A 27,573-nucleotide genomic window follows, 5' to 3' on the forward strand; every position below is an offset into this window, starting at 1 on the left:
GGCATTTGTTTGCATTTTCTGATGGCAAGCAGAATTTTTATTTGGTAGTTTGTAACTAATCCTGCGGAAACCTTGCTTTAGCAGTGACTGTAAAGACTTATTCCTGTTGATTTTTCTGTTGAACAAAATCCAAGTGATTTTATGCAGGGTTAAAATAAACATTAGAGTTTGCTTTTCTTCCAGTTATACAAAGAAAATGTTATGATTCATCCAGGTGAAAAGTTCTGTGGTTGTGTTTAATACCATGCTGGTCCTGTGCTCTTGAAGAAATTATGCCCAGGCAAAGGAGGGAAAAAAACCCAGCATTTAAATTTGTTTTATATCTAGTCTCTTAAAATGGCTTGCGGCTTGTGTCTTCCTTCCCCTGTATTCTATACACAGATTCCTAAATAGCCCGAGTGCGTGGTGTGCTATGAATCAGGCCTGCCAGTGGGTTGATGACTCATTTCCTTATTGGTGCAGATGTGTATAGTAAATGTTTCTGGATAACTCTTTTTATATGAAATGCAGCTCCCCTGTGAGAAATGAACAGACAGCAATCACTTTCATTTGGTGTGCACAAAAATTTGGTCCTGAAGAAAAGCTCAACTGGCTTTTCTCGCTGAAGACCGCGTGGTTAGCTTGTAGCAAATGGTAAGTCTTGGAAACTGCTGTGTGCCGCTCCTTTAGGGTTTTTTGATTTCATTATCTTGCTTCTCTGTCAAGCTTAAAAACAAGGTGCCATTTATGTCAGTGCAATTCTTTAGGTAAATGGTCTAAGTATTTATTTAATCAAGTATGTCATGCTTTTCAATAAGACTTCTTTTTGAATGGCATGCTCTACCTTTTGGCCAGGCAGGAATGAAGCACTACTATATTTTTCACATCAGTGAAGTCATTAACAGTGTAGGTTTACTGAAAATCTGTTTCATACACTTGCGCATATAAAATCTAGGTGTGCGTTGCTGAAGTATAGCAGAAATGAGGTAGTAAAGTAAATTGAAGTGCACTAGCTGTGCTGTGTTGCATTAGTCTCCAAGAAGAAAAAAAGGCATTTCTGATTTTGGTGCTGAGGTCTGCCTGAGCGCTGCACCTTGCAGCTCTGGCGTGAGGCACTGCGCCCAGCTGCCTTTACTTGCTGAGACATTTATAACTTGGTTTAATGTTGTGATGTATAATTTGTCTGAATGCGGAATGCCTAACAATGTTGTGAATCAGCTAGTTTCATCTTGTCTTTCTGGTCTTTTCCTTTTTCTTATCGTGGCTCTTACAAAAGGAGAACCAGATGCTGGGGAAATCAATGTACCACAACAATTTGTGTGGCTCCCAGGCAGATGGATTTAAATAAGCAAGAAACTTAGATTTGAATAATTTCAGTCTTGCTTGAACACTCCAGTAATCTTTTAGAGCTTTCTAGTCTGGTGATATTATTTTGTGGCTAATTTTAGCTTTTATTGCTAAGCTTGGTATTTTTCCTTACTAAATTGATATGATCTGTAATTATTTAAATGCTTGCATCTTAATGTTTCTATCTTTTTAAATGTTTAAAAATGGGAAAACATTATCTACAGAACTTTTTTCCATGCATCAAGCTGCTTTTGGTTAAAAACGGAAGCTTATTTAGAATGCAGATGATGGATATTGTTAAAGTAGAACTGAAGTACTCAAATACTGGATCAGACAGTTGTTTTACGTGGAAAAAATGCTAATACATCTGTCTAGCTTTCCTGGCCATTATGACCTTTGAGAATTGAGGATAAGTGATTTTTTTATTATTATTTCTAATGATTAGAAAAAATGGTACTTTCTTTAGTTCTATTCAGTGCCTCTGCTTCAAGGTACTGAAGCGAATGCCGTTGTAATTAAGAGCCTATTTTGTCCACACATGCGGAAAAGGCTAGATTGTCAGACATCAGTGAATTTCCTGGAGGTGGAAAAGAAAGGTTTGCTGTAGCAGTGTGTGAGCAGGTTCCCGAGCTGTGTATCAATGGATGGGTTCAAGAGCAGAAGCACCTACCGTGAGTCCCCTGTCACACAGCTATCCTGTGACTTGAATTCACCAGCATCCTTGTGAATTTTGAATTTGGTGCATCTTGCCCAGTCTTGTTGCTTGAGGGTACAATCCATCAGATGGACTTGGTGGATGTTTTGGTTCTACAGTGTGCAAGGAGAGAGGACTCAGCTTCTTGCTGCTTGTGCTCTTTTGAATTTCTTTGATTTCATAGTCAGGCTGTTGGTGGGTACCTCTTCATGACTGAGGCTTCAGTTGACTCATCCTGACTGGTGTTTTTTGGCTGACCCAGATTAACCATAGTTAATCTTGACCCAGTTTAACCATAATTCACATATCTGAGAACTGTGAAACAGATAAGTAGAGCTGTTTGAGTGTAACAGGATGGGTGCTCTACCTGGCCTCCTTAAAGAAACTTTTGAAACTCATTGTTGAGGGCCTTCTGATTGGGTGGGTTTTTTTGGGTGTTTTATAAAAGACATAAAATCGGTGGTAGATTGTTAGCTGTTACTTGTGCAGCACAGCTCAATACAGCCTTCTGAAACACAGGGTAGCATAGAGAGTAGGGATTATTTTGGACATGCATCTTGGGGGCAGCCCTTCCTGTATGGGAAGGACTCAAAATGGAAGCAGGGCACCGTGGTATTTCTTGGATTCTCTAAAAATAACCTACAGGCTCTTCCTGCTGAGTTCAGTGCATGATGGTGAGAATCCAGCAAAACAGATCTCATGGGGGAAACTCATACAGGGCTGGAGAAGTCTTCTGGCCTGCTGAGCCAATATCCTAATTATCTGTCGCAGGGTCGTGCTGCTGGCAAGGTGCCATTGTGGGCTGTGCTGTAGACCTTAACATGCGTTAACGCTTTAGATTTATCTGCACGTATTCCCACTGTGTACAAAGGCAGTGCTGTTTCTTAAGTGAATTTAGCCTCTTTCTGTGACTTTTGCCTCTCCAGTGTAATGGGATGTGCTATTTTGAATAATCAGAAAGTTTTCAACAGATAATATTATTTGGGTGATTTGGAGAATGAGTAGTGTAGCAAGTCCAGCTTTTTTTCCTGACATATGCTGATCTCTTAAAGTATTAAAATCTAGACTTCTGGCCCTCGTGAGCAGTGTCAAGTCAAGAGCTTGTGTGCAGCATGTGTTGTTTGACATAATGAACTTGCATTAGAACCTGTCCTAACAGTGTTTTAATTGCTGTCACCCTAGCATTGGGGAGCCTCAGGTTGCCATCGGGTTTTCCCAGCAGCTGTGTGGTACCTACAGCTTTTTCAGTGAGCTTGAGTGTTGTAACGAAGAGAGGATGGACACGGCCAAGGAGGGGGTGACTGGGCATGGTCACTGAGCATTTGTTGTAGGTTTTTTCACGTTTTGAGTAGTACTGTGATAAAATTGATGCAGTGATGGTGAAATCAGATTGTGGTTAACTGAAGTGTGAGAAGAACTGAAATGGTTTATTTTAACAGCAGGGAGTTGCCTGGCTCAGGGCTCTCATTCTTTACCTGCCTCTTACTGTGGGTGTTATGTTGGAGCCCTGCAGATCTTCCGAAGAAAATTCCAGTGTTTTATTTCAAACCCAGCTGTTAGAAGTGGCTGAACGCTGCCAGTGCTAAGGCTGCTTTTGCTTTTGAGGGAGACTTCCCCATTGCACTTCATTTGTCAGGAAGGCAGCTGGACTGATGGCCAAGGTCCAGGAGACTTGGTGCTTTCAGGAAATCTCTTGCAGGGTAATAGCACTGCACAGCTGGCATGAGGGGTCCCTTGGTACATCCTGCCCCCCTCCTTGCCATTGCAAGGTAACAAAAGAGATTCCAAGTATCGCGTGGGAATACAGGAGGACGTAAGGCAAGTGAAAAGTTAAGATAGTCCTTTTCTTGTAATAGTGAGGGGCTAGTGCTGGGTGTTGTGCAAGAACTCTTGCAGGCATGTTTATCTGTGTAATGTCCAGCACTCTTTGGAAGTACTGATATTAAATGTACTTGTGCCTCCATAGCTCTGATCTGCAAGACTTGACAGCCATGATAGAGGTAATTCCAGGTCTATTTTGTCTCTATCCTTAAAAAATTGGGGCAGGTGGGGGGGAAGAGTAGGGCTCTCACCACTGTCCTGAAGGAAGAAGGGAAGACTTAAAAATAAAATTGTACTTCTTGTGGTTTGTGGTTCAGGCTGAGGCGGCTTCTTTGAGATATTTGATTTTTACTGCCTCTAAATAGAATAGCTGACTGGAGTTAAAAATAGCTGAGTCTGCTTCCCACCTGTTTCAATGCTCGTCTTATTTTGGTTTGGAGGTGGAATGTGTGAATTTACATAATCAGGATTAAAGCAGTGCTGCTCATGCCCCTAACTATGGGCATGAGATGCCTATTGCACCTGGGTGAGGCTAGGTGCCCTGAGTGATGTGACATGTGTGCCTTGTCAAAAGAGCGGGAGGAAAATGCTCCTGGGGAAGGATCTTTAGGAGCACTGTGTGGCTTTCAGTATGGAAAACTGGAGTGATGAGCCTACCTGTTGAATAACAAAGGCAATTATGAGTATCAGCTGGTTGAGTGTTTAGAGCATTGTTCTCTGTTTATGCTGAATGAAACAAGAGTCCTTGGTGGGGGAGCCTGGTAATGATTAGAGCTATGATCCAGCACATGAGCAATGGCAGTGTAATGAAGCTGCCTGCAAGCGGGGAATGTCGGAGCTTGATTGCTTTGCTTTGGAGCATAACACTTCATTAAGTTGTGGGAGTGGGGAGATGAGTAAGCAGTGTTTGCTCTGAAACCTGCGCTTGAGCACTGCTTCTCAGGTGCCTTGGGACGCAGAGCTTGCGGTATGAATGTTTTTTTCTTAGCTTCTGTACAAAGCTAATTAAGAAAGGATTTCTTTAGTTCCAGGCCATGTGCATCCAAAACATTATTCTCTGAGGAGCAAAGCATGGTTGGGACAGTGTGCTCCTCCTGGGAGACAGGGACTCTACCATGCCATGTACAACAACCTCTTATTTTGTGTGAAACTGAATTTTCCTTCTGAACTCTTCACGGCTTTTGGAAGCTTTCTGTAAAGTTAAGCTCAACCAGGGGTACTAAGTGATGAAATTTGACCTACTGGGAGATGATGAACATTTTTGATAAAAGTTTTTTCATTAGCTGTTGAACTGGAATTGTTTGGGAGTCTCCAATCCTTTCTTCACTCATTTCTTTTCTGTATCCCCTAGTAGATGCTGTGCCCTACTGCTGGAACCCATTCTGCCTCACTGCTGGAATACTCTTCAGTTATTCTGGGATGTTTCTGGTTGGGGCTATGGCAGAGTCCGGGAAGGTAGCTTGAGAGTTAGGTTGTCTCAGTGTAGCTTAAACAGATGTATGGGCTGGCTGATGCTGCAGGTGCAGATGTTGCTGTGCTTTCCCACTAATCTGACTGGTGCTGGTGGGACTCCTCCATAAGCCCATCTGTACTAGCCTGGCAGAAAACTCTAAAATGGTGAACAGCTTTTGTTCATTTGCTGAGTTTTGGACTCTGCCATGAGCTAGAGCCAGCGGCAGGGCTGAGGAAGACAGCAGACTCCCTGCCACCTCAATCGGTGGGATATCAGGTTGGTTAAGTAATCTGCTGTGGTTTCACTTGGCTCTTTCTAACAGCTCTCCTTCTCCTTTCCTCCTCTCCTGTGACACAACCAGCATCCTTGCATGCCTTTCAGTCTCAAGTTTTTGCCAGTGCTGTGAGAGAGCTTTCCAGGAGCAAATCCTGAAACCTCCTGGCTGGATCTGCAGCTTGGTGTTGGTGCTATGCTTAGTAGCAGAGCTCTGTTGTGGAGGAGTGTTATGGGAAACATGATATCTGGTAGCAGCACTGCCAAACTTCTGTGGCAAACACATAATTCCAGGGTCTGTCTTGCTCCACAGTGCATCAGGACTGGCTGGAAAAGCCTCCAAAAGGAAGAAGAGCAGAGACTAAGGGAAGAGCAAACAAACATCAGGGGCAAATTTGCTTTGATCGTGCTGACTGTTGGAACATGCTCTGATGTGTGGATCAGCATTGAAAGGTCCCTGCTAAGAGGGCTTAAGGGCTTGAGAAGTCCCCTGTGCAGGGAGACAGAAGCAGCAGGGACAAGAGTAGCTTGTGTAAGCGGGCTGTTTGGCATGGAGCATGGGACTTCCAGCACAGAGCACCTCTGCGGCCTCTGAGCACCTGCCCTGCAGCTTTGCACTGGAACAGCCAGCTGGGAGAAAGTGATCTGCTGGTAAGAAATAACCAGCAAAGTTATTTGGCTTGTTAGGTGAACGGAATTGGCGTGTTTTCTTTAATTGTATCGAAAGTGACCACACATCATGGTACATCAGAAATAAAACTTGAGTGTTTTCTGGTTTGGTGCTTGTGGTGTTTGCACAGGGAGGGATCTCTGCTGTGGAGGGAAGGCATGCAGCCTGCTGAAGACTGTGTTTTGTGGCAAGCAAATGTGATACAAGCAAAACATGACAGTTACTAAAATTCTGTTGACTTCTTATCAAAGCTACATAGGAAAAGGTAAGGCTTGCTGAACCTCCTTGGTGTTCGAAGTAGATACTGAATGCTGGATCCTTCAAGTGTGAGTGGACAAGACCCACTTCATCCTTGACCCCCTTTTCCCTGGCTCCTGGGCCAGAAGGATCCCCAACATGTTGTGCTGGGGTCTTTTACTCTTGCTTTGTGATATTACTTCTGAATGAGCATACTTGTCCTAATGGTGTCATACTCATGGAGGATATAAAATGGTAGCATAGGTGGAAAAGTTTGTGGAATCTAGAATTAGGTTAAAACAGTGAAAAGCATGGCAGAATTTGGTGTTTGGGGTGATTTGCTAGTTGTACTTCGTGTGTGTGTGTGGTGGCTAAAGAAATTGCTGCTGGTCCTGATAATTTGACTTTCATAGGCAAGGTGTGTGTATGTTTTGGAGGTGGTGGTTGTTAGGTATTTGTGTATAACTTAAGTTTGTGTAAACCAGGAGTGCCTAACCAGTGTGGAAATAATTACTTGGTCAAATGATTTGCAGCATTGCAGACTTTGGTACTCTAAGTGGGAAAAAGATATGTGAAATAAGCAAAGTATATGGAAGCTGGGAGCTTGATAACTTCGGTGCATGATATATGCACAATACCATGCTTCAAACTGGCTTTTTTCAAAGCATGAACGATAAGTGTAGAGTCTTTTTGCTGACATGACAACACTGAGTTTGTTTTTAGTACAGACAGTTCACTGGCATTAGAGACTATTTCAAGCTTAGCTTAACTTCAACTTTTATTGCTCAGTAAACGTATAATTATGAAGCCTTCTCATCTGTCTTGAACTTAAATTATCGCTGGTTTTAACTTTTTATCACACATGACTCTTTCAGGATTGCAGGATGTGTGAAAACGATTTACAGTAGCCATATGCTTGTTGGCACAGAACTCTAGGCTGTTTCAGAAGTTTTGACGCATGGGTGGTTGTGTGATGCGTGGTTTTTCTTTTACAAAAAGCTTGTTGATTCTTGCCTAGACTGCTATATCTGCTCGTGTTTCCACAGACTCTTCTGCAGAATAATTTCTTTTGGCTGCCTTGGGAAGGGATCAGGTTTGCAGGAGGGTGGCTCCCCCAGATCACTCCTTGATCCCTGCTTTGCTTCCATGCCTGTGCTGTTTCTGGCACCGTAATTCTAGCTAGCTTGATACCTGTGGATTCAATCCCCTTATTTTGAGTCTCCTGTCCCGGCTGGGTGTGTACAGTGTAAAGGGGATTTCTGTAATCTGTGGGAAGGACAGACCTAAGAAGCAGTTTCCCTTTATCACACTGATAGCCTCTTTGTTAGGAGCTTCTGGGTCATCAGGCCTGCTCTACCATATCTGTACAAATATTAGTGATAAATATGTTTAGGTTAGAGCGCAAAACTTCATTGCTGTGGCTAGGAACCATGAGCTGCCTGTACTGCGCCTCCATATGCACCATGCTCTGTAGTGTATCGTATGTGTGACAGTGCAGTAAACTGGGGAACACCCCCAGTCTGGCTGGACTTCTGCCTACCCTCTCTTTCATGGGAAGGTAGCTGCTTTAATTAACATCCTCTTCTAATTGACTTGTTTGATCTTTTCACAATCTGTTCTGAATTTAGGGAGAGAACATCTACTGGGTTCCTCCCGCCTTTTTATTTTGTTCTGTTCCATGCTGGTTCTTGGTGGTTTTTGCTTGAATAGGTCCAAAGTCTGCTGTCTTCAATGTGTGAAGATTATCCATAGTTCGTACTTGAGATATGCCTGGTCCTTACTTTTCAGCAAGTGCATTGCTACTCTTGCCTTAGAAGAATAGTGGAAATGTCTGCTGGCATCCCCTGTTCTGTCTAAGGAGGGGTTAAAATCTGGGAGTAAAGGCATTTGTACAGTTGACTTCAGACTCTTCAATTTCAATGACATTTGCAAGGCAACAAAGGAAAGGAAGGGCAAGCAGCTGCTGGTGATTAAAATAATCCCTGCAGAGAGTTCTCCCAAGACTTTGTTTCATCCATAGTAGTTGATTAGGATTTTTACCTTGCCTTTCAAAATTCGGTGAATTATTTTTTAGAATGTATTGAAATAAGACCCACTCAAGTCTGTTTTGTATACACAGATGAAAGGGGCTCTGACTCAAGTGTGGGGATGACAGTAACTGTACCCCAGGCAGTGTGTTCTTTGCTAAATGGTGATGCATGACTCTGCTTCATGATATAGCTACAACTAGGTAAGTGTTGCTGGGAACCAGCATGATGATGGTCTGTTTCTGAAGCTAGAACACCAGCGCCTTGTGCCTCCTCGAGCCTGGGTAGTGGTGATGGGTTGCTCATTTGCTGTATAGTTTTGACCCAGGTTTATACCCATGCTGAAGCAGAGAGATTTAGAAAGGGATGTCTGTCATGGCTTGTTTCAGTGAGTTGAGATCTAGTGGATGAGACAAGGCACTTCTAACCACGATGCTGTTGACAACCTCATAGCCTGGTGGTGATATGACTTCATACAAACCTTTGAATTTCCCTGTGGAGTTCACAATACTACTGCAGTATGATTTCACAGAATCACAGGTCGGAAGGGACCTCAGGGATCATCTAGTCCAACCTTTCTAGGAAGAGCAGAGTCTAAACAAGATGGCCCAGCACCCTGTCCAGACGAATCTTGAAGGTGTCCAACGTGGCCAAGTCAACCACTTCCCTGGGGAGATTATTCCAATGGTTGACTGTCCTCAGTGTGAAAAATTTCCCTCTGGTGTCCAGTTGGAATCTCCCCAAGAGCAACTTGTGTCCATTCCCCCTTGTTCTCTCCATGTGACTCTGTAAAAAGGGAGTCTCCATCATCTTTGTAGCGACCCCTTAAGTACTGGTACACAGTGATGAGATCCACTCTGAGCCTCCTATTTGTGTCTGTGATATGTGGTTGAATGGGAGGAAATGCTTTTTCTGTTCAGGTTTTGTTATAGCTGGTACTTGTTCTAAACTCTGCTTTTTATGGGAGGTAGGAAGTGGTGTTCATACTCTGGATTGTGAGTGTTAGTGAGTGAAGGAGTTTGGAGAGCTTTTTAAAGAACTGCAAAGGAAAGCAATATATTCCCACTGAACCTGCTAAACAGCAAAAGCTTCTGTGAGCCCAGAGGCGTACATACTTTGTGTAGTCTGTTTTTAACCCTTCAATTAGGAGATGTGAGAGGAGGCTTTTGCCCTCACTAATCAGTGGAGTGTCCTCCTTGCCATCAGCTTCCTCTCCTGAAATGCCTCTACAAGCACAGCACACTGGTGCAGGTCTTGTCTTCTCTCCTCCTTTCCCCTGCCCTGGCGGTCTCTGAGCATCTGTGTTCCTCGAGCTCACCATGTGGGAATGACACAATGCAGCTTTTCTTGCTCCTGAACTTCTCTTAGTGGTAATTTGAAATGTACCTTTTTAATGACTTACTACACAAGCATATTGTTCTGAAACTACTCTTGTTTGGAAAGTTTCTTGGGCAGATGTAGTGGATAGAAGGCCACAGGCTGCCTCCTTAGAAAGGCAAAACTGGTGTGGGTTGGACTGGAGAGATTTTTCTTCTGCTTCATCAACTTCAGTTGATCAGACACGATATAAAAAGGATTATTTTTCTCCTTTTGCATCACTGAAGTGGGGAGAAGCAGGTCAGCATTGCCACTGTGAACCCACTTCTCCTATACTTGCAATGGTAAGAGGGAAGAAGGATCACATCTTTTAGCTAGCAGGTGATCATCTTGCTTGACATTTAAAGGATTACTGGTTAGATCTTATGCTTCTGCATATTTAAGTACTGAACTGTGAATGTATGCAGTACTGAAGCTTGGTTAAGGTCCCATTTAACTTCCATTACTCTTCTCAGAAGAATAAGGCTTGATTTCTCCCAGCTGAGGTTTGCTGCAGAGTGCAGGGAAGGCTGGTATTTCACAATTCACAATTTTAATATTGTGAATTTCAAGAAAAGCTTGTTTAAGCTTCTGAAGTCAGTGACAACCAGTCTGTTATCTTCTTGGGGTCATCTTCCCAGAAAAACTGAGCTGTAATCTTTGGTGCATCTAAAGCAAAGGTTACTAGGTTGGAGGATGCAAAAATAACTGAAGCAACCAAGAAGGGTTTTGAGAGAGTGCGCTCTGGCCCTTACAAACTCTTCTGCTTGCAGATGCCCTATCCTCTAGAGGAGTATTAGAGTACTAGCCTATATATTTGTATGAAGAAACTGTCCTTGACTAAAAGACTGAGCAACTTTGGTGGAGGGCATTCTGACTCTCAGCTTTTGAAATTAGCTTAGTCTAAAGCCTCCGTCTGTTGCTGAATGATTAGGATGGGTGCAGAAAAACTAAGGAAGAACCACCTTGTCAGTCATGATAGTGTTGGTCTTAGAGGCCGCTTTAAAATAGTGTAATTTGGATGGCATCTTAGTTTTCAGTTGTAAGAATCAATTCAGCAGTCTGGGGATGATTAGCAAGCATCTGCTAGCCTTTTAAAAAAAAGTTGATATCCTAACTTTCAAATTTATTATTACTTTGGGAGATACAGTTCTAGATGGTAGCAGTCTGACCAAACTGCAATTAATTACCATGATCCTGCAGGTATTGTTTTGGTTTTTATGTTCTAAGTGGAGAGGTAATTTCTGCCACTTCCTGCTATACAAAATAAAAGTGCTTTAGTTAATAATAGCTGTAATTAAGGACTTGGAAACATTTCCCATGCTCTCCTTTTCCCATAAACTTGTGCTCGTGTTCTCTGAAGCAGCAGTGGTGCAAGTGTTGGCATAACACATTGTGCGGTGGCAAAAGCCTACATCCCAGAGTTTTTCAGTGCAGCTTGCTTCCAAAACTAATTAAATACTTGTTCTCTTATGTCAAATATCTGAGGTCTAATGTGTTAATATCGATGATCTGTTCAAGCTTTGAGTTTTGAGTGTGTGTGACTCTGAGAGCATGTCTGGTATCTTCAATATCAGTGGAAGTGTCTTAAATATCAGACTTTGCAAGTGAGGGTTGTTTGTTTTTTTTTTTTTTTCTGTGGGTATGATGGGCAGGTGACTTTCGTCCTGCATTTGTGCTGTTTTGCTCTGGAGATGAGTTATGGATTTGTGTGATTAACTTTTTTCCAGGAGCTTTCCATTGTGAGAGCCACTGGGGCTGGGAGGAGGACAGGATGGTTTGCAGCCAGAGTGCTTTCCAGCGGGGCTCCCTGTGGAGTGTGGGCATTTCTCTTGAACATGCTAACTGGTCTGGTAGAGGCTGTGGGCTAGGACTTGTCAGTTGGACTGTCATGAGCACATAGTGGTACCTTCATTGCTATAAAATGAAGAACATAGCAAACGTTTTGAAACAATGTATGAATATTGGATGTTACCAGTTTCTTGTGTTTGAAGGTGCAAATCTTAGGGCTGCTTTGAATCGGCCTCTGTTGCTTCTTAAATGGGGAATACGAACACTTCAGTTTGGGATAGGGAATTGAGTCCTACCTTTCTCCTTCATTTGTATGCCTGAAACTTACTTTTCTTTAAAATTCTACTACCACTTGTTTTCCCACAGGTGCCTTTTTGCCCTCTTAGTTCACCCAATCGGGCCAAACACAAGCACATTAGTGATGTTTTTGCATCATACACATAAGTGCAGCTACTCTTGTACCATTTATGCTCTGTGGAGTTAAGGCAGCATTGTGCCTGAAGTACCTGTATCTTTTTGGTACTTAGATATCATAACTGGTTTTATGCAGCTTTTAAAATTTCCATTTGGTTATATCTAATTGTTTCTTACAATGAAAACGACTTGGCAGTATGTTAATGTCTAAGTTTATACTCTTCTATGTTAAATGCTTACATCAGTAGAGAACTGACGCTCCCTTTTTCTTTTCAGCCAGATAATGAAATCTCTTCAGACTGCAATCATGTAAGTATTGCTTTGTTTTATCCAGTCTCTAGCTACAGCATTTGCACCTTTTATCCCTTTTCAACCTTAGGTATTTTGTGTAGCTTGGTGGTTTGCAGAAGGCATTAATCAGGACACATTCGGCTTTCTGTACCGGCCTGTCAGCAGAGGACACAAGGAGACTCCTTTAACTCAGTATAGACACTATGGTCTTACTGGAGGCTTCAGAGTAAAACATACCTAAGAGCTCTATAAACTGTATCAGAGGAGGATAGCAGACGTCTTTCGTACTTTATAGCTGGGGGGTGGTTCCCGTGAGTTACTGGGAGCAGTATGATGTGCTCCTTTTGGGAAAGATGTGAGCAGTACTGAATTTAAACTCTTAATTTCAGCTGTTGAAGTCTTCTGTATTACTTTCACAGCTGCTAAATTCTTAGACTCACTTGGAAAAATGCTGTGGAGGTGGGATATTTAAAGTCAGTTTGAACCACTTGGCTGGTTCTAGAACAGATTTCCTCTCGGCACTGTGTTTAACAGTGAGCAAGCTGTTAGCCAGTTTTCAGGCTGTCAAGCTGGCTCTTCAAATCCTGAGAGTCTATAAAAAAAATCATCAGAGCTAGGGTTGGTGTTAGGTTTCCTTTGGCTTTTCGTGTTTGCATTCTGTTAGAATCTGCCATACGAAGATCCTTAATTGTTTGGTTAGCCCTGGGCACAGACAGACAAGTGCATGCCTCAATGACAGTCTTGGTTTCGGATGCTTGAGAATCTGTATTTGGTTTATTATTGGAAGATATATTCCAGAAATGAAACCTAGCCATGCTGTATGACTAGTAATTGCCAACTGTGTTTATAAATTAACCTCTAGCACTGCGCTGCCTAACTTAATGGCAGCTGTAATTCTCTGTTGTGCAGGGTTTGATCAGATGAAGGGCACATCGTGTTTCTGTTTCTTTTCTTTTTTTGAAAAAGAGAAAACTGTAGTAATTGAAACATATCTACCTGACATTTAACAGAAATTACGTGAATGAAGAAGCAGTTGAGAATTCTAGAAATCAAAATTGGACCTCTTTTCTGCTGGATTAAATGACAATGTCTCTGCCGCAAGGCAGATATCAAGCTGGGTTATAAAAGCCATTCAGGAGTAGGAAGTATGGGCAAAGCCTCATTTTCCCTGGCAGAAATCGAAGGGAAGTGATCAAAAGCCAGACCAGATATGTCTCATGTCCAAATGTGTTCATTGCCTCTCTGCAGTCTTTGGTAGTACAACTGCTGATCGTCTCCTGCAAAAATATCGCCTAGTGCTAAAATCTGGATTTTTTTTTTTTTTTTTAAGATGCAAGCTTTAACCTTCCTTCTGTCTGTGCAAAGGTTCCTTGGGAGAGCATCTAGTTTTAAGAATCTCTAAAGTTTGAGAGTGCAAATTTAGAGATGTATTACTATGGTGTTGGACCTCACTCTTGTCTTCCAGTCCTGGCTGGGAGAGGCCTACAGCACTCTTCGCAAGGACAGGTTCCCTGTTTATTCACTTTTATCTATTAAACCTGCATATTTACAACTTCTTACTCCCTCTGAAATACCCGAGGATCCCATCAACTCCTTTTGTAACTGCTACTCCATGATGTGAGGTATGGATGACAGTGCAGCTGTGCGCATTCCATTTTCAGTTCTCTGTGCATGCTTGCACTTTCCGAGATGATATAAAACTGCTTTCCTTGGGCGTGACCATGCTTTTGTGTACACTTGAAACTTACTTCAAAATAAAGTTTGACCAAACTGTTTGGTGTTTTTTATATTAGTTTGATTTTGTCAAAGACAGAGTATTTGAAATTAATTTTTAAAACTACTTAATCTTTATTAATGAGAAATGTTTAAATGTAACTTAAGTTCTTAGAGAAAAGCAGATGAGCTAATAGAGCTTTTCTTGGGCAGCATCTCAGCTATTAATTTGCTGAGGTTTTGCTATCTTACCCTGTGTTTTTACTTTATGGTGCCTCAGGAGGACATCTGGGATGTGTGTGTATCTGTGAAGTGTGACTTGCCCAAGATTGATTCTTGCACAGTGATCAAATGCATCTATGCTCCTATGTGAGCTAATCTCTGGCTCCTAGAGAACAGTCATCCTTACACCTTACCGAAGCATTTTGCAGTCTAACCCCTAATGTATCATTGTGCTTAGCAAGAGAGAGAACCTTCTATAGGTCTGAAATATATCTCTATCCAGAAAGTTGTCTGGTCGCAGCCCCTCACGGAAGGAAGTGAGTAGGGACCAGCTGCATTGTCGTCCTCCTTTTTTTGCTAGGCTCTTATTAGGTTTTTAGCATGAAATCTGCTCACGTTGAGGACTTCAGATCATTTGCATCAGGCAGATGAGCCATGGCACGGAAGGGTGTGGTGGGCTAAAGAGGTTGCTAAATATGCAGCAGGTAGCAAGTTACAGCTTTTATTTCCTTTTAGTGAGTCAACTTATGGAGAGATTTTAACAGTCTGAATTTGTGCAAGATGAGAATTATTGCAGAAATGAAGGGAAAAAGTTGTTGTCAAGGAGACTTTGAATTGACTGATGCACTGTAGAAGAATCCTACAGATTGGGAATAAATTATGTTTCATTCTTTTCTGAAGCAAAGTATTTGTCATTCTCCATGGGAAGCTCTTAGACCCCCTTTCTACACATGCTTTCTCTATAGCTCTTGTGGAACTACAAGCTGAACCTGACTACAGATCCGAAGTTTGAATCCGTGGCCAGAGAAGTCTGCAAGTCTACTATTGCAGAGGTAAGCCAGAAGAAAGGCATGGCTGCTATTGCAGCACTAAGTTTTTTTCATTTATTTGTGATAGTGAATTAGTGTGTGAATAATGTTTTGCATTTGGGGAAGCTCTAGTCTTACATGCCAAACTACTAAGCATAATTAATTCAATCTCGTGGAAGAAGCCAGTTACTTTACTGGTGCCAGTCAAAGGGACAGGGAAGAGAAATATAACCTAAAGCCCATCAGCTCTTACCTGACCTTTTGTCAGAAATCTGTTGTAGATTGGGTTTGTCCCCTCTTTATCAAGTGTTGGAAAGTTGTAGCAGTGTTGGTGTAGCAGGAGTTCCGCTGAATTGAGCATAAGGCTGGTTTTGGATTGTGTCTTACTAGCAGAGGGGATAAGCATATAGACATCAAAGGATGAATCAACTTTTTTTAATTTTGAGGCTCAAAGTTTAATTACCCCAAGGGCTCTCTGTTAGGATCTTCCTCTTCTTAGGTTGCACTAGGAGCTAGTCCTCTATCCTTTATATCAACACACCTGAGTCCAGCTTCAAAGATTACTTGATTAATCATTCTTTCCTTGTGCTTGTGCTAGAGCTCTTGAGGATGTGCAGTCAGCCATGCAGGAGTCTGCTGAGCTGAGGTTTTTTCCCTTTGGTTGGGGTAGTTTTCAGCTAGACTTTAAGGGAAGCAGTAGAATCAAGGTTCTTCACAAGAGTACTGATTTCAGCTGACTTAACTCAGTTATTAAGCCATGCTCTGAAGAACATAATTTGTATACCCACCAGAATAACTTCACCTACCCCTAAACTTGCTCTTCAAAAAAAATTCACTTTGCTCTAGGTGGTGGCGCCTTTGTGACTTTTAAATTAGGTTCTCTCAGAAGACAATCAGTCGCATGAATAGCAGATTGTCTCTCCAACCCCAGTTTGTATTGGCAGTTTATTTTTCCATAGGTCTAGCTTTTGGTGGTGCAGACTAGCTCATTAGATGAGGAATATGTCAGTACTCAGAGCAGGTTTAAGATGAGTGGTTGCTAAAGGCCTTATGTTTTGATGGAACCACCTACGTGGTTCCTCATTCTTAGAAAGGTTCCATTTGAGAGGAACACACAAATCTGAGGAACTGAGGATGCCAGCAGCAGCCTGGTTCCAAAAGTTTGGGTATTAGTAGTATAGTTGAGGGGTACTTGATTGCTTTTTCCTCATGGCCTGCTAGGGTTCTGCTTCCCATTCTCAGCACCAGCTGAGCTGTGGTAAGAATAGCATTAATAGGAAGCCATTATTTAATAAAATGAGAGATCAAGAAAATAGTTAATATGAGAAGGCTGGAATATTAAACAGTGGAAGGAAACCAGCATGCATTGAAGGGTTACATTGTATTTTGGAGTTCAGTAACTCCCAAAAGCAAACACTGCGAAATCTGTCAAATTTTACTTTTTGCAATTATAGGGAAGATTATATTTTTCTGATTTGTCATATAGCTGCTGCAGAATTTTTACAACCAAGGCATTCTTGAAAATGCTCTTTTAACAGTCTGTTTAATTATCACTTCTGTACAGTGACAGTCTGGCATTGCTGTAAAGGATGCCCTCTAAGACTGGGATATGATGTCTCAAAGCTGTGGGAAGAGCATAGCATTTTAGCTGTATGTTAACCACCAGTATTCCTCTTACAGTTGTGGTGAATGATAACATGAACTGCTGGTATTTTGCCATTTGGCAAGTGTTTGGGTTTTTTTTTGTTATTTATGCAGCTTTTTTCTTTAAAAATCTCGTTTGTTTGATCCTCTGATACTTAATACTGAGGCAGGTGCATAACTGTTCCACTAATTTTTAAAAGTATTTCTAAAACACTAACATATGCTGTGGTAATATCCTCCTAACATACAGTATTAACTGATCAATATTTTTAATTCACACCAACAAGTAGGTGTTTTCTTGCTGGTGACAGATCTCTGATTTTAAGTATTGCTTTGTATTAAGAAAAAAATACAACCAGAAGAATTTTTAGTAAAATTTTTAGTAAAAGTAATTTGGGAATTGGTGACTGTCCCAACCAGGTACATTCTGAAAAGTCTACCTTTTAAATTTATCAGCTAAATATAGATTTAAATATCAACTTTTTTCTCAACTGTTGTGATTTTTATAAGTTCTGGGAATAATTTTAATCTAGAATTATAGTTGACTACCAGATAATGGTGGTTGTTTCAGAAGTGGCCAGGCAACAACATGATTGCTTGGTCTCTTATGCAGTTCACTGGCTCAGGCCCTATAGCTCTGGGGCTGTTTCGAAAGCCAGGCTATTCCAAAAACAGTATGTTGCCATTGTGTGCTGGTTTGGCTCATGGTACTTGAGCCGAAGTAGGGCCAAACCAAAGATGCAGTTTTCTCAGAGGAAGCTTGCTCAACTCTGTCCCTTTCACCCTGCAATGAATCGTACGTGTTTTCACTTCAAAATGTATTTTATGCCTTATCTGTAACAATTACATTGACCTCAGTAACTATGTTTTTCTAATAGTTATATAGATTAAATACAAAATGTTCTACCAGCCTATGTCTGTCTTCAAGTAATGGTGTTTAAAGTGTTGCATGCTTTATTTGTTAAATAGAAAGTAATGGCTTTATAAGCTGAGGCAGAGAAAGATCTGTTTTATTCATCTAGTCCAACCTGTATGAGTCTGTCCCTGAGTTAATTCTTGTTTGAATTAGAATATATTTTTCTAGAGCTGGCTCTCAATTTTTTAAAAATTTTCAGTATAAAGATTCCAACTTGGTATTTGAGAACTGATAAAATGGTTCCCTGCCTGTTCCCTTAGTGCTGCTGATGCTTGGTATCTGAACCCACCTGGGTTATTGATTGCCATGGATCGCCCTTTAGATTCATGAGCCCTTCAATATTTGTACAGGAACAAATCTTTGATGTAATCAAGTCAACCCATGTATCTATTGTTTGAAAAACTGTCGCCACTGAACTTTTAGCATCTGGCTGGCTCTCAAACATTTCTCTGTCATTATGGCTGCAGTTTTCAGCTTAATCCTGAACAGAGGACACCAGAATTGGGCAGGTATTTCAGCACAGGCTTCCCAGTGTTGAAAAGAGTCTGTGCAATCTCAGTACTCCTTGGAGTAAGGCATTGCACTGCTCCTGTCACAAGTTTCCTTGGGCAGAATCCTTAAGTGATAAGTAACCATGTTTTCCACTTCCTTTGGAAAGATGCTACCAAAACTGCCTGCATCTTTTACTTCCAAAGGTGCCGGTTTTGGCCTTACTGTCTGCTTCCCTGAGCAGTGCAGGTTGTGGTTTATACTGGAGACCCGTCTGTTCATGCACACTGCTTTTCCAGTCCCTGCACAGCTTTCAGCTTTTGTTAGCTGTGATTTTTATTTTTTTCAGACCACTGAGTTAAAATGGTTTAGTATCAACAATCAGTTCCTATAAGAGCCTGATAAAAATGAATTTGGTGAGGATTTTTTAATAGTAATTTTCAGCTTCTAGCCAAGTTATAAGCAGTTCAAAAAATATTGTGTTGATTTGTAAGTCAGTCTCACTTCTAGCCAAAATGTTATATTGTATGAGGTCTGCTGGCTAATGGGGGTCCAAGTATGATTTAGTGATGCTATAATATGCTCATTTTTCTAAATAAAGGTTTGTCAAACTAGCATTTTTCCTACAAATCCACTTGATTGCAGGGGTTCAATGTGATTATTATGAAAGATGGTTATTGAGCAAGAGGGTTTATAATCCTCAAGCTGACTGTTTGCTTTCTTCAGATACTGGCACATATGAGGTACTTCTCATTTCTGAAATATTTTCAAGTATTCTGACTTAGTGAAAATCAAACATGCCTAGAGGGTTTCTTTGCCAGCAGATTTTGACACTATAGATGCAAGTTTCTTTGAGGATGTTTTTTTAAAAAAAGGTTAAATTGAGTAGCTGCAGCCACTGTATTTTTATTCTTTCCTTTTTTTTTTTAACAGATCAAGGAGTGTGCAGATGAACCAGTTGGTAAAGGCTTCTTGGTGTCATGTTTGGTGGATCACAGAGGCAATATCACTGAATACCAGTGCCATCAGTACATCACTAAAATGACAGCCATTATCTTCAGTGATTATCGGTTGATCTGTGGCTTCATGGATGACTGCAAGGCTGACATCAATCTCCTGAAATGTGGCAGCATTCGACCTGGAGAAAAGGTATCCAGAGAACATGTAGATTGTCAATAGGCTTGTAAAAGTAATTTGCTTAAGGGAACTTATGTGGAGACTCTGCAATAGTATTGTCTTGCTTGCAACTGAGAAAACATACCATGTCTCATCTGTCTGAAAAGGGTGATGTCTTGATTCTGTATAGTTCCTTTTTAATAAATATGCATTCATTACTCTACGAGGGACTGCTATTCAGTAGGCAACTTTCATTTGTCTTTCCTTACCCCACTACAGGTGATCGGGAAGGTAGTTGTCTTTTTGATCACACGCTGTCAGGCTTGACTTGATATGAAGAACCCAAACAATAGATTTAAGCAGACCTATTGCTAAGCTTATTTCACAGTCTTGTCGGGTCTGATGCAGGAAGGTTATCCTGTGCTATAACCCTTTCTGCTTTCTCAGGCTGTAGTTGATAGACTGGATCAAGAGTTATCTGTTTGCTTCCCCTTTCCCCTTCCCACCCGAAAATGGTTGAAGGGCACGTAGTACCTCATGTCATGTTTTAGTAGAACAGACTTACTAACACTGTACTAGTTTTGTTAAATCAATGTTCTTTTGCCATAAGCAGAGGTTGATGCAAAGAATGGTTTGTAGTGGCTAGATGTGCGGTTATTTTCAAGGCACTGTCTTTCCCTGTCTACTTCAGCATAGCTAACGCAGGCAGCAATTATGTAGTACTGCAGGAACAAGTGGCTTCTTTTATAGTAAGTTTTTATGTTTAGGGAGAAAGTTAAAATTAGCCTATCAACTTTTCACAGTGTTTTTTAAATTATAGCTCTTAGATTTTTTTAAGAATTGGACTCTTAAATTGGCTATTAATGAGGAGGTATATAATACACATCTTTTTGATTATTTTTTTTTGGGGGGGGGGAGTTTTCCTAGTTGTTCGAGACATTCACTGCTGTAAGCAGCTTCACATCTGTAGTGTGTTAAAGTGCCTGTGTATTCCAGAAGACTTAGCTGAACAACAGAAAGCACAAAAATAAGGACTTGCTTTCAAGAACAAGAGCAACCATAAAAGTGGGAGGAACATGCAGGCACCACAGGTTCAGACTGGTAACAGCTGAGTAACTTGCTTTCTTCATAAAGGCTCTCTTAATACTGTGCTGAAGGACCTCATGAAATAAGAAATAGTTTTTATCAATCTGTATAGAATCAGAGGTGTAATACAGGAGTCCTAGGTGTCAGGTCTGCATGTTACCTGTGGCTTAACCAAATTAAAAGGAATTAAAATACTTATGGTAGCACTGAAGGGTACAGTGGAGTGGATTTCATGAGCAGAAGCCAAGTGTCGTATAGTAGAAGTGAAACCAACACTGGTAGGCCTGTGTGCATAACTATGCATAACCCAGACACTGGTGGCAGAAATTAAGGAGGGTGAGGGGTGGTGGGGGTCCCTCAGGTCAGAAGGCACTGGGGAGAGGGAAAAGAATGCAAACTTTGGGTCACCAAGCTTCTGTGGGATAGCAAAGTGAGTCACTAACCAAACTTCTGCAGAGGTTAGTGCAATTTATGCATATTCCTCACTTTCTTAGTACCTGACCCAGAATATTTTGCCTTGGTTTGTGAAAGCGTGGCAGCCTGTCATATGGTGTCTTTTGTTACGCTGTCGTACTCGGCACTTAGAGCAATTGAGGTATTTTATACTGCTATGGAAACAGCTATAAATGGCTATGCAAGCATTTCTTTTATTGGTGTTCTGTTCTATCCCTTTTCTGGTTTGGATAAATCTCATCTAATTTACTCCCATCAGATGCTGGTTCAGGTTTTATTTCCATACTGTAGCTTCTGAGTTGCCTGTTTCTCTACAGCCATTACCCTTTTGTGTGACTGAAGGCAACTGCGAATTTAATAAATAGGACCTGGATACCTGAGGAGGAAGATGAGGGAAGTGATTAATCTTTCTCTTTTTTTTTTTTTTAATGGAAATAAGCACTGGTAGAACACTAACTCCATCCCCATCAGACAGCTAGTAGATTGCAGTAGATTGTAGTTACTGTCATAGCTACATCATAGTAACTGGGATAAATTGGCATTTTTAACTGTAGAAGGCACTTTAGTAGGTGTTCTGGAATTATACTGCCTCTTGAAGCCCCTCTGCTAGCCAACTGTTTTACTTCCTTTTTTGTTTTTGTTTTAGCTTGCTTTTTCCTTCCTAATTGAATTCTGTTCCTGCTGGGTTTGTTGCTTCTGATGTGGTGCTTTCTTCTACATGTTTCTAGGTTTTCCTCTCTGTAAAAGCAATGAAGTTCAGCTCAGAAGTCTCAATCTGTAGACTTCATTTTGCTGTATATAGCAGAAAGGCTGTAGATGTGTCATTTGAAAGCATTAGGTTTACTAATACGCCTCTGTTGTGGAGTTGGTTGTGTTTTGGTTGGTGGTGTTTTTTTTCCTTCCAGTTAATAGAGAAATATTTAGTAGTAGTTTCAGTCACCTTTCCAGTTGGCTTGTTTATAGTGAATTTGGTCTCCTGGTACTTAAAGCTTGCTTTGCTTTCATGCTGTAAGGATCTAATTTGAAATTGGTAATTGCAATGGAGCATTTCTTCTTGAGCTGCTTTCCTGATTCCAGTAATGTCCAGGATTGTATCAAACTAGTGGGTAGTATATAGTGGCCCAGGTGCTGGATTTAGCCATGCTGTCTAAACCAGAGTTGATTATTTGCCACAATGAAGGCTATATAAGTGTCAGTTGCACAGCTGTTGGAGTACGTTACCAGATAATAGTATTTTTCAGATTCTTAAAGGCACATTAGGAGGCCATTGTTTTCATGCTTTTTTTCATCCCTAAGTGCTTTGAATACAGTTGCTCTCACGTTCCCTAGTTCCATAGTAGTACTGGACACAGAGGGGAAATGAGTCTAGATGAGAAGCGTTAACATTCAGCTCAGCCTTTGTTTAGTTAATGTAGTACTATAGCAGTGTACTATCAGCTGAAGCAGTGGGAATTGGCTTGTCTAAGAGCCATCCTCGTAACCCTCGTGTCCAGGTTAGCCAGGTGGCGTGCCCAACTGGAACTCGCAATAGATCTGCTGTGCAGTTTTCTATAGCCTTGACTGCTCTGGCTCCAGTAAGTCAGCATGGCTGTTCAGTGCAAGGTGCTATGCTGATAAGACAGGTTATGTTTTACCCTCCCCCCTACTGCTCCTTTCCACTCTTGACTCTTTTCTGGTCACTTTTCTAGGGTCTCTCTGCAAGTCTGCAGCTAGAACAGTCATGAACTCAAGGCATGGCATGTCTCAGACTAAAATCTTTTCTGGGGGAGCTTATGAAAAGGAAAAAAAATTGAGGGGGGGGGAAAAAACCTCAACCAAAAAACTCCAAACCAAGAATTGCAAAGCCTAAACTATGCCCCCCCCAGTAGAAATCTCTGATGGAAAATGAATAGTAAGACCAAGGATTTTAAAATTCTGTCTTGGCCTAAAACCATGTGCCTGGAGTTTGAATTTTGGTCATCGGAATTAAAACCTCCCAAAGCATTGTGCTGAAGGGCATTTGCTTGGGCACATTTAGAACTTAGTTCCGTTTCTCTGTGGCTCAAAGTGCTGTAGAACGGTATTGGAAAGCTGCTTGTATCCTTTGGGCATCTAAATGTATCCTTTCCTAAACTATGCAGAGTTTCAAGGCGCTCCAGACTAGATAGTTGTTTAGTGTGTTTAACAGATCTTTGCAACTTTCACTTAAAATTCTCCATTTAGGGTTGATAGTGGTGGTGAGGCAACAATACCAAGAAATGTGTGTTTTTTAGGTTTAATCTCTTGTATTTCACTGTGTTGCACTGGAGAAATGAGGCTTAGACTCTGTAAGCCCCTGCAGCAATTCTGGGGAGTCCTGACTTGTGGAGTAAACTTAGAGGTCTTCAACTCTAAGATGGAGGTTTTCCAACTAATAGGGTGCTGGATAGAGGAAAAGCTTTGGGATTTGTTCCACAGCAGAGCCGCAGCAGGCACAGGACTGGCGGCCTGTGGAGCGCAGGTGGGAAACAGGCAGCTCTGCATGGCATAGAGCTGCGAAGTGATGCAGGTACTGCAAATGTGTCAAAGCTGTCCTGCCATCCTTAGGGTGAGCCTGTCAAACTTTTGATCGCCAGGTGCTTTAGAAAAAGATGGTTGAGTGCAGCCATACATATGTTTATCCCCTCCAGTCCTCAATAAGAGGTTGTACAACCTTAAATACAGTAGGTGTTAGCCTATGATTAAAGCTTTCAGTGATATTTCTCTAAACCACGTTCATAAAGTTCCATCTATACTTTGGCCAGTAGCATGGCTGCCTTCATGCACTTCTGAAGAAACGAAGAGTTAAGACCTCCTTAAGCTCACTTAACTGGAAAGCACTAGCATTCAGAGACCTGACCTGCCTGAAAAAAACCTCCATATTCGGTCAGTGGCTCCCAAACAGCATCAAGTGAGCACAAAAACACTAGTGGCATGACAACAAGGCATGTAAATGCTTGGAGGTAGGAGGAGAGGGCAGGCCCGCATCTTTCAGGAGCCGTCTGGGTTGACTTGTGTGTGTTTCTATTTCTGTTAAGTCTGACATGTTTTAAAACTGCTCTAATACCCGGCAGCAGAGTAGCCAGCACTGCAGGATGATCTACCCAAATGTAAAAATTGTATTTGTGAAGTAATGCAATAAATGAGTCATTTCATGTCGTGTCCCTGAAATGCAAGAGTAAACATTCAGCATCCAGCATATGGAAATCCACTTTCACTAGACTATCAAAAATAGGTTTAGTTTCATACACAGTAGGACTCTGACCAGGAATCCAGATCCGTGCTGCAAGAAACCAGGAAACTTCTGATTTTCCTACCAGGAAAAGCTTGCCTTGTGCCCTCTTCGGCTTGCAAGGGGAGGCTGCAGGTGAGTGAGTAATCTTCGTCTCCCTTGCCTCTCAGCTGCAACCTCACCTAGGCTGGAGAAAAAAAAAAAACTGTCAGAGGAGCTTCAGACTAGTTCTCAATCATTTAAGCTTGCCGTCTCCTCAGCTGTAATTACTACCTATGACTGACTACAAGGATTTGCAGAACAGTGTTTGTGTTTGGCATGGTTATGGATATACGGCAATTTTAAGTAATGTGGCGAATGTACTGCTAACTAGTATTCCCTCAGATCCATTTTGGGTTCAGTCCTAAAGGGGCTGTTGGTATGTAATTATATTTCTTCAAAGATGCTGATATCTGGCCAGCATGTGGAGTAGGCCAGTTCCCACTTAAAGAAAAGAGCAAACCAAAATAAGGAGTTTTGGTGGTTTTGCCTTTTTTTAAATGGGAAATCTACTTTTAGCCCTTTAAAACTGATTATGCTTCTGGGTTGTGTTTACAACTTTGTAATCGGCCAATTCTGCTTTTGCTCCAAGTCTAGCAGAGTTAAAACAGGAATCAAAGGCTGTGGGCCTGAGAAGACATCTCAGAACAAAAAGATTTGGAAGAGTTGCATGGCTTTGAATAGTTATGGTCATATTTTATGGACACTGCTCTCTTACTCATGTTGCTGCTGCAACAGCAATGGATGAACCTGCTCGACAGAATGAGCTGAAGGGATAGCTCCTAAATGGTTATTGCAAATGCCACGTTGAGCAATTCAGAGGTGTGCAAATGTGCATGCCTTGTTGTATACTCCAGATAGTCTAATATAGGTTTAGTAGCAATATCCTCTCACAACAGGGCAGCATAAATTAAGGTGTTCTTCCCAGGAAAAACTTGCAGAAGCCTTGACAGATATGTTCTAGAAGAGTTCTTGTTTATTAAAGGAGTCAGACCTTCTACAGAGTTGTAGAGGGGGTACAGGTCCCTTTCTAAACATGTAAAAAGACGTAGGAAACTAAATGGAGCTTTTATCAGCTTCATTCTGCTTCTTCTAGGCTTTCATACAAATCACAGGCTCTCTACATTTATTTGCAGTTGCTGGTCATAGTCCAAAAGTGTCTTCAGGCTTGCAAGACAGTGGATGTGGTGTATGGTGTTTGGCCAGAATTGCTTTGTCTGGGTTTTCATCTACTCTTGAATGCTTTGAATTTTTTTTTTTTTGCCTTAATGAAGGAATTAGCATGGAGAAGCCTACATTGGTCAAAGCTCTTCTTTGGCCTTTTTAGCATCACTAATTAACACCACCCAAACTGAAGGCTTGTGTCAGCATAGAGGAACTATTTTTCTCTCCCCCAAGTATGTTCTCAATGTGATGCTGTTGCTTGCTGTTGCCATGGTGCAAAGAGAGCTGTGTCAGATTAAAGATCGTTCGGCCGTTTTGTTAAACTGCTCTGAGCAGTGTGACTAAGTAATGATAATCTCATTAAGTCACATAAAACAAACCCAGAGCATTGGAGGGGGGCATTTCATGGTGACCATCAGCAGGATGGTGATGTATAAAGTGTGTGGATAGTACAGATATTAACTGTTGCCTCCTCTGAATGTAAATGCAGTTTAGGGTGAACTTTTGGATGTCTATGTAGACAGTTTGTTGCTTAATTTATGTGGTGCTTATCCAGAATCAGAGATTACTTGATGTAAGTGCTTGGTTACAGATATTGTCGTCTTGTTCTCATACAGGATGCCCACTCACAAGGAGAAGTGGTGGCATGCCTGGAAAAAGGTCTGGTAAAAGAGGCAGAGGAGACTGATCCTGGAGTTCAGGTTTCTGATCAATGTAAGAAAGCAATACTTCGTGTAGCTGAACTCTCTTCGGATGACTTCCACTTGGACCGGCATCTCTACTTTGCGTGCCGAGATGATAGAGAACGATTTTGTGAAAACGTGAGTAGTTTCCTCTTGCCTTCTCTTCTACCGTAGTCCATAAAAAAATTGGAAGAAGGAATGGAATGGTAGAGTGAAGCTGAGCAAGATCATGTAATACTGAAAACAGATGCCTTGTAGCTGTCACTTCTGCAATAAATTTGGTATTAATCTCACTCACCAAGCATTATTTCCAGTGGGTTAATGAACTGAATTGGCATAAATGGTTTAATGGGCATCAGAGCTGGTGTGACAGGGAGAGTGACTTGAACGGAGAGGAGGTATCAAAGGTAAGTGACTGCTCCCTTCTGCTTGGTAAGCTGTTGCAAAAAGTGAGCCTGGTCTGACTCTACTCACAGCACTCCTTGTCCCTGGAGTGATGAGCTGGAAAGATGTGTTGTTTGTTCTGAATTAGCTTGTATCAGCTGAGCTCACTAAAAGGGTGATGAACAAACTAGATTTTTTAATGTAATAAAATTTAAGATTTTTATAGTACAGAAGCTATCACTGTCATTTGAAATATTAACTTGAATATATTTCCAGTTTAAAAACTAAATCTCTCTAGGTGTAGTTTAGCTTGCTCGTTAGACATTAAAAGTCTTTATCTTTAATGGTAAATGTTACTGTTCTCTTTCACAGACTCAGGCTGGGGAAGGCCGTGTCTACAAGTGCCTCTTTAATCACAAGTTTGAAGAATCAATGAGTGAAAAGGTAGGTATCTGTCTTAGACAAGTCCTTAATGCAGAAATCATCAGGTCATTCATCAGTCCAGGCTATGTTATTCTTTTCCAGTGTTGAGGAGAATCCATTCTTCTACGTGGTCAGATAACAGACTGCTTTAACAGATGCTTTTGCTTTGATATGTTCGTATTTCCAGCTAAGTGCTGATGACTTGAATTAATTGTACTCAAGTTGCAGCCTTTAAGATTTTAAATAAATCAAAGCTTTTGGGTGGGTAATTTGGGAAGGTAGGGATGGAGCTCAAGTGGTAGCACTGGACTGAGTGTTTAAAGAAGTTGCACCGTGCTGGGGTAAGCCTTGGAAAATGCTGTCATAAAGTACAGATTAGAAACAAAATGCCCGAATGCCTCAGCACAGGGGAACCTGTGTGCGTTTCACTTCTGTTTTCAGGGCTATGAGCATCTGATTACAAAGCAGCAAATACTGTGGGAAAGATGCACAGTTCAGTTATTGAAGATTTCCTTATGTTTTTCCTGAAGATGTTGTTCAACAGCAACAAAAATGTTGTTCTGGAAACTGAAAAGAGATTATTGGTGTAGGTATTTTGGGAAGGCAGCAATGCTGTCAGTGCTTTTTGGAAGCAGCATCATAGTGTTTGGGATCATATGGAATTATATCATCTCTCTGAAAGGATGTGAAGATGGATATCTGTAAAGCCTTCCTTGGAGAAGCTCTGCTGAAGGAGCCTGATTCAGAGGCCTGGAGGGATCAGACTAATTGCCTTTTCTTCAAATGCGTTGGTTAACTGAAAGCTTGGTTCCAGTTAACAAGTTCAAAACTTAGAGTGATCCCTGAGGGC

General features: G+C 41.4%; 1 protein-coding gene across 1 annotated transcript in view; it reads left to right on the forward strand.

Moving 5' to 3' along the window:
- Window positions 1-27,573, forward strand: part of GLG1 (golgi glycoprotein 1) — an 85,586-nt gene that overhangs the window by 28,971 nt on the left and 29,042 nt on the right. The window contains exons 2-6 of the mRNA XM_075101775.1: window positions 12,339-12,371; window positions 15,035-15,121; window positions 19,080-19,295; window positions 25,851-26,054; window positions 26,673-26,744. Of these exons, the coding sequence (XP_074957876.1) occupies window positions 12,339-12,371; window positions 15,035-15,121; window positions 19,080-19,295; window positions 25,851-26,054; window positions 26,673-26,744 (612 nt within the window). The remainder of the gene's footprint in view (window positions 1-12,338; window positions 12,372-15,034; window positions 15,122-19,079; window positions 19,296-25,850; window positions 26,055-26,672; window positions 26,745-27,573) is intronic.

The sequence above is a fragment of the Phalacrocorax aristotelis genome, chromosome 8 (genome assembly GCF_949628215.1).
Source record: "Phalacrocorax aristotelis chromosome 8, bGulAri2.1, whole genome shotgun sequence".
NCBI classification, from domain to species: Eukaryota; Metazoa; Chordata; class Aves; order Suliformes; family Phalacrocoracidae; genus Phalacrocorax; species Phalacrocorax aristotelis.